This window comes from Ursus americanus, chromosome 7, assembly GCF_024610735.1.
Source record: "Ursus americanus isolate L20-20 chromosome 7, mUrsAme1.1.p, whole genome shotgun sequence".
NCBI lineage: Eukaryota > Metazoa > Chordata > Mammalia > Carnivora > Ursidae > Ursus > Ursus americanus.
Window position 1 is genome coordinate 13544662 of NC_142133.1, and position 14234 is coordinate 13558895.

General features: G+C 35.8%; 1 protein-coding gene across 2 annotated transcripts in view; it reads right to left on the bottom strand.

Moving 5' to 3' along the window:
* The window catches only part of LRPPRC (leucine rich pentatricopeptide repeat containing), a 106113-nt gene that overhangs the window by 40004 nt on the left and 51875 nt on the right, over positions 1 to 14234 (bottom strand). For both annotated transcript variants that reach the window (XM_087863360.1, XM_045771856.2), the window contains exons 22-25: positions 13678 to 13763; positions 12036 to 12243; positions 2360 to 2484; positions 1783 to 1889 (exon numbers count right to left, since the gene is read on the bottom strand). In XM_087863360.1, the coding sequence (XP_087719486.1) occupies positions 1783 to 1889; positions 2360 to 2484; positions 12036 to 12243; positions 13678 to 13763 (526 nt within the window). The remainder of the gene's footprint in view (positions 1 to 1782; positions 1890 to 2359; positions 2485 to 12035; positions 12244 to 13677; positions 13764 to 14234) is intronic.

Sequence of the window (14234 nt, forward strand, 5' to 3'; positions counted from 1 at the left end):
CCTAGAATACTGCAGGGGTTCTATAAAGCCATTCTTTATCCTTTAAGCAATTTTGTACACATCCGCTATGAAAATTCTGTCATCAGTAGACAGCATCCCTAAATGATTACACTCAATGATGTTGCATTTGGCAAAGCTTTAAAGTAATTAAGAGGCAGTTTTCTCTTGCCTATTCATGTGACAACATGTACCTTTATGCTAAGCATCATACTGTGAATTATGTGGGGTAAAGAAGATAACACAATCCCTACTTTCAAGCGGCAAAGAGAATTAATATTATTGATTACTACCATAATCCAGAAACATGCAAGCTGCTTTACATACATTATGTGATTGAATCTTAAAGAAAGATACTATATTGCTTTTATAGAGGAGGAAGCTTAAAAAGGTTTAGTAACTGTCCGTTACCACGCTAGCGAGTAGATGGCAAAAGGAGAACTCACTCTTACGCCTTTGGCTCTTCCAATTAGGTCTTGATTACTACATGAAGAGAAACGCATGATTTCCTACTATAGAGCCTCTCGTCACTATTATCTGAATACCTGAGCTTCCTTTCACCTCTGATCAGCGCCCTGCTAATACTGATACCAGGCATCCAGAGCAGCAGAACTCAAAAGGCAGACAGCTTCCCATATTTTCAGATACACCAGGCACTTTTTGAAAGAATTTATACTATTTTCTAGAAAATACAAATGAACTGCTTAAGCTACAGGGGCACCAGTCCAAGACAGCATGTCCCACTTCCCTCTTACAGGAGGACAGACTGAGTTGTAAGACAGACCGAGAAGAACATTCTGAATCAATTTCACAGTCTTCCCTTCTCATACTTTTCTCTTCTTTGAAAAACTTCATGAGAAACTAATAATTTTCTGGGTTGTATGCCTACGTTTTCAACCTCATGATAAGCAGTCATCAATATACCAATAAGGAGGCCAAATACCACCTTTGTGTCCCATCCACCACGGGAACTTTTGGAAAAAGACATGGAGTAATGCAAAGTATGATCTGACAGAAACAGGATTACTGATATATATTTTATTTATTTCACATTAAATAATTTTTCTTAAGGTAATGGGGTCTATCCTCTGTGGAATGTTTTATTTAGAGGAAATAGAATTGCTTAATAGTGAAGTTAATCATAATTTGGACAGATTTTATAGTTGCCCTTTGACTTATCAATTTCAGTAAGTAAAATTTCAATCAAGCCTAGATAAAATACACTAATCCTAAACAGACCAGGTTTGTCACCTGCCATTTCCCATAAGCTGCTTACCATAGTTAAAAAAAAAAAAAGAAGAAGAAGAAGAAGAAATTTTAAATTAAATGCCAAACAGTTGCAGACAGCACTTGTTTGGCTGATTAACTTGTAGACAAGCATTACAAATAAATCTGAGCATGGTCTGCAGCAAATTAAATTCCACTGCTTTTAAGAACAAAGAATTCCTTGGCAAAGAGGATTAGCAACTTTACACCCAGGAATGCCAGTTTAATTTAATTGTTCCACAATCCAAGATTTAATATGCAAATATCATTTTGATACAGAACAGTGAATTTAACAAAGTGAGGAAACAAATTCAATATACAACCAGGCTGCCTTTTCTGAACTGTAATTATATACAATAAAGAAGCTGGCCGAGTTACCCCCCCCACCCCCATTATTGGGATAGAATTATATTAACATGAATCAGAACAACTGTAATTAAAGGTTGAAATTTTTAAACATATTCCAATTAAGAGTGTAAATAGCTGTACGATTAGAGTACTTAGTTAAAAAAATCATACCTCAATGATCTTCTTGGCCTCTTTGTAATTTCCTGTTTGTAGGAAGGCGAAGAAGAGATCATATAGCATCGTCATTTCACCTTGTTCCTGGCTCACAAAGTTCATTGCTAGAGAGTAGAAGAAAAAATATAAAGAAACACAGTATCACTTGAAGTTCTGGAGAAATATAAGAAAACTTTAAAACAAATATTTGTAGTAACTTAAAGGCCAGCACTGTATCAACCAATTTTCCATCACATTCTTTATCTAACAGCATACATTTATGACAGTAAGTACCTAAGACCAGCTTCAAAGAGAACTGGTGAGGATAAGGGGGAAAAACTCATAAAGGCAGATTACCAAGAAGCAGAGCAAAAAATAACAGAAGGGCAAGTTTCCAAAATGAACAGTTGTTAAAATCAAGGATACTGACAGCAATGAAAATCTACCTGATATTGTCTTTTTTATTTTAGAAGTATAACAAAGTTCCCCTAGATGTGCTTCCCTTCCTGTAAAATTTTCTCTTCACAGTGATGCATTGAGATTAAATAGGCAAAAGGGGAAAAGCAACTACAGCAAGATATTGGAGGTGACCAACCTTTCTGAATTAGATCAGTCTCGCCTTTCTCTATCAGTTTACATAAGATATCATGAATCCTTGGTAATACTTTATACTTTTCATAGCAGTTGATGGAGACTTCAAGAGCAGCACCTAAGTCATCCCTTGGAAACATCAAAATACAAACAATGAATAAAATATATCTAGATGCACAACGACGAGCAGTCAACATGTACATCACGGAGCTTTAAAAAAGCCAAAATGGAAAAAGAGAGAAACAATCCTTATACAGTATAAATAAACGTTCTGAGTACAGACATCGTTAACAGTTCCCTATTTTCCCTGCTTCATCTTTCATTATTTCACTTGCTAAATAGCACTTTTTATTTTTATTTTTTTTTAAGTTGGACATGAAGCCCAACATGCGGCTTGAACTCATGACTCTGAGATCAAGACCTGAGCTGAGATCAAGAATCGGATGCTTAACAGACCAAGCCACCCAGGTGCCCCTAAATAGCACTCTTTTAAAAAAGTCCAAATAAATGAAGGCATTCTCTGAGATTATTATAAATAAAATCTGATTTCAGGGGTGCCGGGATGACTCAGGTGGTTGACGGTCTGACTATTGGTTTCAGCTCAGGTCATGATCTCAAGGTGAGATTATTATAAATAAAATCTGATTTCAGGGGTGCCGGGATGACTCAGGTGGTTGACGGTCTGACTATTGGTTTCAGCTCAGGTCATGATCTCAAGGTCCTGAGACTGAGCCCCCACATCAGGATCCACACTGAGCGGGGAGAGTTGGCTTGTCCCTCTGCTCATGCTCACGTACCCATAAATAAATAAAATCTTTTAAAAATCTGATTTCATATATTAAATTGCAATAAGAATACGTTATTTCTAACAAGGACTACTACCAAATATTTTTTCTAACTACTTATGTGTGTTTACAGTCCTCAATAATTCTAGATTTGGGAAGCATTATGAAATGTCTATCAGTAGCTACCAAGGAATTTTCAAGTACTTTCAACTTTATCATCCTATTTTTCATACTGCCACCTCTCCAGACAAGGAGGAAATAACTTCAGGATTCATATATACAGAAACTTATTTGTGGCTAAAAACTCGGACATTCTTTTTTTTTTTTTTTTTAAGATTTTATTTATTTATGTGACAGAGAGACAGCCAGCGAGAGAGGGAACACAGCAGGGGGAGTGGGAGAGGAAGAAGCAGGCTCCCAGCGGAGGATCCCAATATGGGACTCGATCCCGGAACGCCGGGATCACGCCCTGAGCTGAAGGCAGACGCTTAACGACTGCACTACCCAGGCGCCCCAAAACCCAGACATTCTTAAGATCAGTGAATTCTAGGAGAATCCTCATTAGAGGGCAAGCTTTTAAAAATTATTTCCAGGGGTGCCCGGCTGGCTCAGTCAATGGAGCATGGGACTCTTGATCTAAGGGTTGTGGGTTTGAGCCCCATGTTGAGATTACTTAAAAGTAAAATCTTAAAAAAAAAAAAAAAATTATATCCCATTGGAAAGTCAAGGTTTCTCTTCTGTGGTAATGATTAAAAGACGTATTTTCATTAAGTCAGAATTTCTTAAACAAGAGTGTGGAAATGCATCCTTGCGAGTCCTCAAAAACTACTTTTTCCTTTTAAAAGGAAAATGACAGTATGAGAAATATGTAAGACCTTGGGAAAACTACAGAAATCATGTGATCCAATTCTACATGCCACCCTCCTTTATTTTTAAATAGATGAGGAAATTAAGGTATGTAAAGATCGAAGGATTAACCTAAGGCTACCAGGGTCAACAGAGGAAGGCACTGCCTTCCCATGTCCCACTCTCAGTTGACTCCATCTAAATACACATTATGCTCTAGTGAAAACACTGCTGCCGGTTTAACCTTATCAGGTGGTATGATGTGGAATAAGAAATTAAAGATTTTTGAAAAGAAAGTATGAAATATAGAAAAGGGACGCATGGTTAGTGACAGTTCATAACAAGCTCTGCGGAGAAAACACCTTTCTCTCACATGCAATAGTTTTCAAAAGGAGGAAAGCATTTTTAAAATTTCTGTTGAAGTCCTAACATTTTGGTCCATTATACAAATGTTATGTTGCCCGAGACTGAATTACTATTTTATCTAGATTAAGATTTTAAGCTGTACTGAAAGGAAAATACCACGAAGAAGTGTTAATTTTATTGCAATAATACTGACACAGTGAAAGCGAGCCAATCCTGCCAGAGCTCTACCTTATCCCCTTCCTAAGCCCTGTTTACAGTGCATCTTCTGGCACCCCACAGAGTCATTTGAATTTTTGTCATTTGGGGTGAAGACTAAATTACAGGTTAATTTCAAAACCGCAAGTAGATGTTGCAGGCTAGATTACTGTCATGCAAGAGAAATGCTACAGTAGCTACCACATATGATATAAACCTTTATATAATCAGTATTTCCTCTTGCTTCAGACACAAGTTCGATTATCAGCTTTCTACTATTCCAATTAACAAAAAATTACTAAAAATATTTTCAAAAGAACAACTAACACATACTGATTTTTTTTTTTTTGAAGGAGTATGATCTGCTTTTTCAGATCAATTCCCAAACTAGAACAGTATGTCTCAACTGTATTTCTCCTACATTAGGTCAAAGCTATCAATAAATGAATGAATAATTGTTCTGTCAATCAAAGAGACATGTTAATAGTCTTTGGTCTCCAAATATATGCTTCTGAAGATTATACATGCTCAGAACAACAACAGAAAAGACAAGAATAGTAAAATGGAAATAATTCATATATTTGTTAGTAATTTTAAGTACCACTGTCACTGCTCTCAGGTTGCCAACAAAATGAGTAAGAAATCTACAATGAAACATTTCATACAAGTGGACTGATGACAGAAATGAACGAATGAACTGGGGAGGAAAAAAAAAGGAAATGAACTAATAATTAGTCCGTTCTTCTCAATCCCTATCATCTACATTCTGACTTGTGCCTGGATTATGTCATATTAAAAGGAGATAAAGATGTCCATCTTTCATGTAATATGATGTCTTCATTAATCTTCCCTACTAAAGCTTAAAAACTTGGGTGATGAAAAACTTGGATACAACCAAGATGTCCTTCAGTAAGTGAACGGATATGTTAGCTGTTAATTCAATGTTAAAAATGGAATGGATGCCACTCTTTTGTCTGTGGCTTCATTTGCGGATGTCTTCTCCCATTCTGTGGGTTGCCTCTTTGTTTTGATGACTGTTTTCCTTTGCTGTGCGGGGGCTTTTTGTCTTGGTGGGGTCCCAGGGGTTCATTTTTTCTTTTGTTTCCCTTGCCTTTGGAGATGCGTCATTAGGGAAGTTGCTGTGGCCGATGTCGAAGGGGTTGCGGCCTGTGTTCTCCTCTATGATTTTGACGGATTCCTGTCTCACACACGAGAGACTATGGACTCTGGGAAACAAACTGACGGTTTCAGAGGGGAGGGGGGTGGGGGAATGGGCTAGGCCAGGGTTAAGGAGGGCACGTATTACATGGAGCACTGGGTGTTATATGCAAACAATGAATCATGGAACACTATATCAAAAACTAATGATGTACTGTATGGTGACTAACATAACACATAATAAAATTAAAAAAAAAAAAAACTTGGGTGATGAAAATGAAAAATACGAAAAAGTATCTAAAATCGACACTGCTATGAAAATAGTTACATACTCACAGGACCTTTGAATTGCAATCCCACTTTGATAAGTACTAGCTCGGCTATAGCCCTGTGATAAATTTCCAGAAGTGGTGATAAAAAGCAGATTATGACAATGGCTGAACTCAAGGAACCTGTGGGTTCCCTCCAGTTCTAATTCTTTAATGTGAGGTTCTATGAATTTGAGCTTATTAGATTTCATCAACTCAAATGTTTCACACCGACAGAGAAAATCATCACGTGAAAATACCACTTCTACTAGGTAAGATGAAGTCAGCAAAAATAGCAAAATATCCAAAGGAAAAAGGTGGAAACTGCTTTATACCCGAGATGTTGGGATAGCACTTTACCACAGCGTACTTCTAGATGCTGTGACCTAAGATGATTCTGTGATTTCCTTTCTAGACTTTAAAACACTACAGCTGATTAAAAACCCTCCTCTAAAATAACAGTAATGTTCTGAGGAAATCTTATTGATAACATTAACTCTGCATGCAAAACAACTTTTGATTCTATGCTGACTTCACTATATATTCATAATTCTGAAAGCTTTATATACACACGTGTCACAAATTTTTAAGCCCATTCCTGATCAAAATTTAGCCACTGCTTTCACAAACATCAAATAAGGCTAAAAGAAAACCAACTCTATAACATATTGGTATCTATAAAAAAAAAAAATAGGCAAACCCACTATGGCTTTTTTTCAATGACTAGACCCTCCCCAAAATATTTCAATGAAGTACATAAAATAATTTTCATGAATGAAACTATATACCCTAATAAGCAATCATTCAAAATTTTTTTGATTGATACAAATATAAGCTTTATCAAAATTCTGTGAGTCTATTAAGGCAGAACAGAAAAAAGGAAGATTCTAGAATTCTAAATGTTAAGAACACATATATATCATTGGCTGAGTCCAGTACGTAATTTGAACAACAAAAAGGACGTTTTATTTATTGGGGTGGCTGGGTGGCTCAGCTGGTTAAGCGTCCGACTCTCGGTTTCAGCTCCGGTCATGATCACGGGGTTATGAGACCCAGAGCCGCATCAGGGCTCAGCACAAAGTCGGCCTGAGAGTCTCTCCTTTCCCTCTCCTCCTGCCCCTCCCCCTTGCGCTCTCTCGAGCTCCTGCCCTTGCTCTCTCAAATAAATAAATCTTTAAAAAAAAAGGAGAGTTTTATTTACTAACTTGTATGGACTTGGCCCATATTAAAATATAGTCTAGAATCTCCGATTTACTTTTTTAAGGGAACATGACCCTATATCCCTCTACAAACTGTAATTTTGCGCTATTTCATGGAGGAACATCTAAAACGGCGAGCTTGAAGTCCATACGGCAAATGTGATACCACCTTTAGCTTTAGTCATTACTGATGGAATTAAAGTATGCCATAATGTCACTGACAGAAAAACACACACGGACATACATTCATATGAGGCGTCCACTGATCAACTCAAAGACACCAGGAAACAAAGCACTCCTACGTCAAATTTCTCACCATCCCTAACTATAAAAATCATAGATGCATTTCACATGCCCTATACTATTAGAACAAGAATGACTAGTGACAACTATCTATTCACCTATCAGTAGCTTCAAATTTAATCTCCTTATAGTAACTTACTTTCCAATCCAGAGAGTATACTTAATTTAAACCACAAAAAATTGACAAATATTGATTTTTAATTGGAATAAAGTGCTTCAACATTACGCATAAAGTGTTAGTGAAGTGGCAATTTACCTAAAGGGATTACTGACTTGAAAAGCTCTCAAAATCTGAAATCACTAGAGAAAAGGGGAGTTTGGGGAAGAAAAAAGTTTAAAACGAGGGAAAAAACACTTCAACACTCTAAAAACAAACTATTCTATAAATCTTAAGCAGTTGTTCAGTGTGGAGAGAAATCAATTCAAGAGAAACCGGCATCTTCGTAAAAATTATTCTGTTAAGAGAACCAGCCTTTGAAAGAGCTAAATGTTTTTTTTTCTGTTCATCATCTATAAATGAGGAATCTTCAAGGAGACTGGTGTTGCAATTACAACTAATCCTCCCCAAAAAATTAACTGTGTTGAAGGCTTTGTAATTTCCCTAGGTACAATTTAGCTGTCACTTACTTTAAAATTTACTCAAACATGCGTTCCGAACAGTACTAACTTCACATGTCAAGTGCTTTCCAGCCAATTGAGTCTAAACTGGAAGTCGGTGTTAAACAACTGAATGATTAGACAAGATAGCTCATTTCCCTGCTCTTTTGTTCAGAATAAAATGCCACATTTACATTATCAGGCTCAACAGGATTTTCTGACAGAGGCAGAAAAAACCCTACTGAACACTGTCCGTACTAAGCACATGAAGCCTGTCATTTACCAATCATCCTTCAAAAAGCAATAGCCATGAATGTAACTTAATTACGACCCAATGATCCTTGACGAAAAATCATCTTATCACTGTCCTGTCCCCCTAGGGCAAATGAACCACTTTTGTCCTTCGGCACTGATGATGCTAAATTCTTAATTGCAATAATGGAGTAAAAGAGCCAAACCTCCTTAATTTCCTTTCAGCACATAAAGAGTTTTACTCTAGAAGGCAAGCATTCCCATAAATAATAAAAGTATCCAGTACAAATGAAGATGCTAAAATTGAAGGGGAGTGTGTATGACAGAAGAACCAGCATTTTAAAAAGTATATTTCCCATTTATGCAACATTTTAAAGTGCTACAGTGAATTTTAAAACTTTTATGATTATAGGTTCATCTTACAGAAACTGTGACCTTTATGAAGAACTCAAGATTAACTTAGCAAGAGTTCTGGGAGGATTAAATATACAAAGTCCATGATTCACTTAAATGAAATGTATGTAGGCATATACAGATTATAGCACAAATCAGCACAGAAAAGTCCTTAATGGAAAGCAGAAATTAAAGCTTCTTTGATCATTTGCACTAAATAATCCAGTTAAACAGCTTCAGATATTTTTCATATGCAATGAAACCAAAACGGATAAGCTATAAGACAAGTGAATCTGAAACTACATCATACAAATTTTTATGCTTTTAAACCTAAGGGCCCAGATTTTATTAATTTCATTTCCTTTACCATAGCATAAAGACTAATCAAAAGCTCTTATAACCTATTTTAAAGCATTTTTTTCTTCCTTAATATGGAGGACCCAGATTATCTTCCAGAATCTGGCACGATTTCAATAAAAAATTTTAAGTAGTTACCAAAAAAACGTTTCAAATACCATTCATTTGGACTACATGTAGACATGTGGCTTATAAAATAATCCTAATGTAAATGAAACACATGAAAGTTTTGTTCAACTCTGCATATCTTCCCATTTAAGCAAGTATTATCATTTTAATACATAGATTAGTTTACCAACTTCTTTACAATTTTGCAAACCTGTTATTATTTTGTATTTTCCTCTACAAATAAACAGAAACAAAATGTACTGTTTTCCACACCCATAAAGCTTTTTGTACATTTTCCAAGTAACAAACTGAGACAGGATTACTTTCTCCTGTGTTTTATTTACTGCTGGAAAAGTCAGTCTCAAAATTAAGATCTTACCGAATTTTAAAGATCATCTTTCTAGAAAAACCCAATCTCATGGATTTGTTCCAGAATTACAATATTAAAGTGACCATCTCTTTAGAGTCTTTGCGGTGACATTCCAAAAAGATGCTTGTCTTTGAATGAAAAGATGAAGATTTTGTATGATATTCTGAAATGTGTTTCATACTTTTATCTCAAGTCTGAATAAATAAGTCTCATTCTCTAGATGAGCTCACACCTGCTGAGGTCAATTACATGATATTATTGAAGATTAAACATATTTAATCAAATCAAATACATGTGGACTTTTTGGCAGGCTAGTTTAGTTAATCCTTGTACTGCGCTTGTCATGATTCTGAATTAATTATCTTCCATCAGTTAGGGAAAACACAACTGAAAAAAAGTTTTCGAAGACATTTTTTCCCCCAACTTAGCCCAGACTAGAGGTGCTACTACTGTCTTCTGCTATTTTATAAACACGAAATTTCCTTTACCACCTCCTCATTATTCTCATGACTCTAAAACAGTCAACAAAATCTTCTTATTATGATAAATTGAAAGATCTTGCCATGGAGACTGCCTTTGCAAAGCAAAGATAGCAAAAAAAAAAAAGACTAGGCAAATCAAAATAGTAGGTAACAATTTTTCGATATATCTGAAAGTAGAAAGAAATCACAAAAGAAAAGATACTAATTTAGATTTCTCTAGCCCAATTAATAGGGACAGCCACATTTTACTAAGACATACAAATCTCTGACTATACTCTACAATCAGAAACACGGAGCAAGCTCCAGGTTAACATATGAACCCATGATATTTCCATTTTCCTGTGGGTAAGCTCTCCTTGGTTCATGAGCCCCACCTGCAGACCTCTTAGAAAACTTTCGTGTCGTCTCTGTCTTCAAAGTCTTTCTATTTGTGAGATACTTTTCTACCGTGGCCTCGTTTTCATTGTTAATTATTTTATTTTTGCCCAGTAGTAGAGGAGGGCCTAATTCTTCTGGGCACTGGGCCCATTTCTTTCAAATCCCTATGTAGAGCTCCACATGCAATCTGCAGAGATGGGTCTTTCAAACAATCAAAAAAATTCTAGTAGGAAGCATATTAATTATAGGATTTCTATATATAGTTGGCTGTGAACATGAGAACTCAGTAACACAGTAATTGTTTGAATCACTACTTCTTTAAAAGGATGTAATGCTGAGATTGTAGAGGTTAAGCTTTGGCCAATCATCTAACTTGATGAACTATTTTTTGATTGGATGGCAAAGAAATTATTTCATCAAACATATATGTGGATGTATCTGTGTGTGTATAAATATGTATACCCACATTTCCTAACATGAGATGATTTTTATTCCCCATTTTAAATTCAATACTTAACCATTCATTATATTCAATTAATTCTATCCTCTAATAAATAAGGAAAAACTACTAGAAATTTGGGAAGAATATGAGAACCATTAAGAGATACCTTTTACTTTTCTCCTGGCATCGACAGGGCCACATCCATACTAAAACCCGAAAAATCCCACACATTCGTCTTGATGAGCACTGAGCAGTGTAAGTGTTGAATCACTATATTGTACACCTGAAACTAATATAACTCTGTATGTTAACTACACTGGAATTAAAATAAAGTAAATAAAATCAGAAAATCCCAATGACAAAATAGGCGGATTAAAAATGGCATTAAGCCATGAAAAAGATGACAAAGCGGAAAGAGCTAGGAAATTAAAAAAAAAAAAAAGGGAAAACAAATGCAAAAAGAAAACAAGATAATAAAGGGTGTTTAATTGCTTAATGGTCTTACTCAAATGTTTCACTCATTACAAGAGAGTAGGGTTGGTTTTTACGATTTGCACTACAAATAATATCTTAAATTAGGCACCAACTTGAGCATTTCAAATGTAAAAAATTTCAAACTCCGGAAACCTCATCGTTATCAACAAAATTAATCTTTCTCCCCCAAGGCACAGAGACATCTTCTAGAGTATTTATGGAAGCTGGGCTCACTGTATTGGCACATGCTATTAAAATCAAATACCACATGGAGAAACGGAGCACTGGAGAGATGCTGCTGCGTTATTACCTGAATGACAGTCACGATGCATTATCAAAAGCCCCAGAGAACCCTTCCTTCTTATATTAATAATTAACACCTAAACGGCTCAAAACTGGGAAAAATTAGATTCAATTTCATGTAATATCATCATATGCTCCACAAAAAAATCACCCCAGACCACTCCATTGAGAAGCAACCCACAGGACCACACCGGGCTGCTGGTCATTTTAAAGGTCAACCGGTCCGTATTAAGTCCTCTTATTCCGTGGCAAATAACCTCCAGGGCTTCCAAGCAGCACGGGGTACTGACAAAATATAATCCTCAAATGATCAGATTCATTATTTTAATGCCAACATTTAAAACACAAATTTCAATTAACTTACTTTTCCAGATACAGAGTGACCAACGGGGAACTTAAGGAAGCGGAGGGTTTTGCTAACCCTAGAGTCATGATGGCTTCATGCAATTGTTCCACTGTTTCGGTTTCACCTCTTAAAGCTGCGCCATTAAGGATGTGGAAAAAGGACAAGACTGTTGCATCTTTGATAAGAACATCCTTCTCTTTCATCTCCTTTAGAATGTTAATAGCATCTACAATGAAGTAACACAAAAGACCCTTAGGTAATTTCATGTAGGGAAAACAAACTGCTATTAAAACAGCATTTCAAGCCCAGCAGGAATGTAAATTCTAGTGTATAATGCCGATTTCAAGTTAATTACTACTTGCATTTCTAAACGAGACTACAATTATAAATCCACAATAGCATGGTTTTATCATTTCCCTGCAACTTTGACTACAAATTATAGATAGGGACTGTGTGCCCACTCTGCACCACGTAACCCTGTACGGTCTGCCCTATAGCTGTAAGATCCTCCTAAATGGATGCTTTTATCGTTCAGAGCTAACATCTGCTAAATCACATCATTGTTTCTTCAGCAGATGGCTTGTCAGGAGGCCAGATAATAAAGATGTGTTTACACTGTATATACAGCCAGACTAATGGTCTGATACCGATAGGGCCTGTTTGCTATGTCGATACTAATTAGCCAAGCAGAGCCAATGAAAGCTTTCCAAAAGACTGCATGTTAATACATTAGATTCATTAAGCTTCATTAGGAAGGCAGAAACAAACATTTTAGGATATGGAATAAGTGCATTTTTTATAATGTTGTTCTTAATTATGGCACAGACAAAATGTTTTGACCGCTTTACAAAAAGTGATTTTAAAAAAGCAGGCTAAACCTTATAAAGAGTTTTCTCTGTTAGAAAGACTTCCAAAAAAAAAACAAAAACAAAAAAAAAACAATCCAACGTTCAAATCAAGTATTTTCTCCACATATTTTTCACTGTAAAATTTTTTTAAAAATCTTCTCTAGAAATAAAAGGAAGAGAGGAAGGCTAAAAAAGGAAGTTTCAAAATAAAGCTCAATGAGAAATGTAAGAAACAAGCAAACAGTAAGAACACATGATCAAGTGTAAGTAATAAGGCTTAGCATTATCTCAACAATGAGAAAATTAGAGCATATCAGCCATATAATCAGCGAGGTTTTCTCTGCAAACTTCTAAATAAAAACTTCCTGAAGTATATATTTTTGGTAATGTTATTAAAAGTTAAGACAAAGACTACAGCAAAATTCATATTCTTAAATAAAGGTTATGTTTATAGGTTTTATGTTCAGCCTTCAGACGTTCCTAAGCAAAAACAAAGCCATTAGTGCAGGCATATCAGCAAATTGTGCCATAAGTCATGATCTTCAAACTCAATCCAAACAGCAATGCTAATAAAAACTAGCTGTAGAAATGCAAAAAGCACTGAGCTGTGCAAATGTAAATGACAAGCTTGCCAATCCATTAAAACTAATGGCCTACACTGTCCATGCAGCTCTGGATGGATTCACATGCAAATTTGTATGCAAAGTGTTCAAGCACTTTGCAGGACATGATATACCATTAATATCAATTCGCATGTTATTCCAGTGGCAAGATACTTGCATCACATAGTTCCTTTATGTACCGAGGCTTACCTTGGAGCTTGCCATGTTTTCCCAATACTTTTACAAGGCCTACATATTTGCCGGTGTCCAGGACAGCAGATGAATCTAAACGGTCACTAAAAATTAAAGGCACATTTATGTTAAAAGTTGACTGACTGTGAAAACAACTGCAATAGCCATTTTGTCCCTTTAAAAAACGGATCAGTTGTTCTGAATTGTTATTAACATAGGCCTCTACGTTTCAGTGAAGGTTTATTTTTAAAGCCATATTCAAATTCACAGATAATTATATTCAAAGTGACAAAAGAAGTAAAAATCTAACACTACACATACACTGCATCACCCCATCTGCAAATGATACAAACGAAGGAACTCTCTTGCTTCACAGCACTTTAGGTGACTCTAACTTTGTCATAAACACTGAGATACTCAAAAGGACAGATTTTTAATTAATGACTCCTATCAGAATGGGAAACCAAAGATACCTGAGAAATGGGCAGAATGTTGGTCACACTACAGCAGAGAAAGGGAAATGTTAAGCCTTATAAAATAGTTAGCTTCACCCCTGTTGAGATACGCAGTTATAT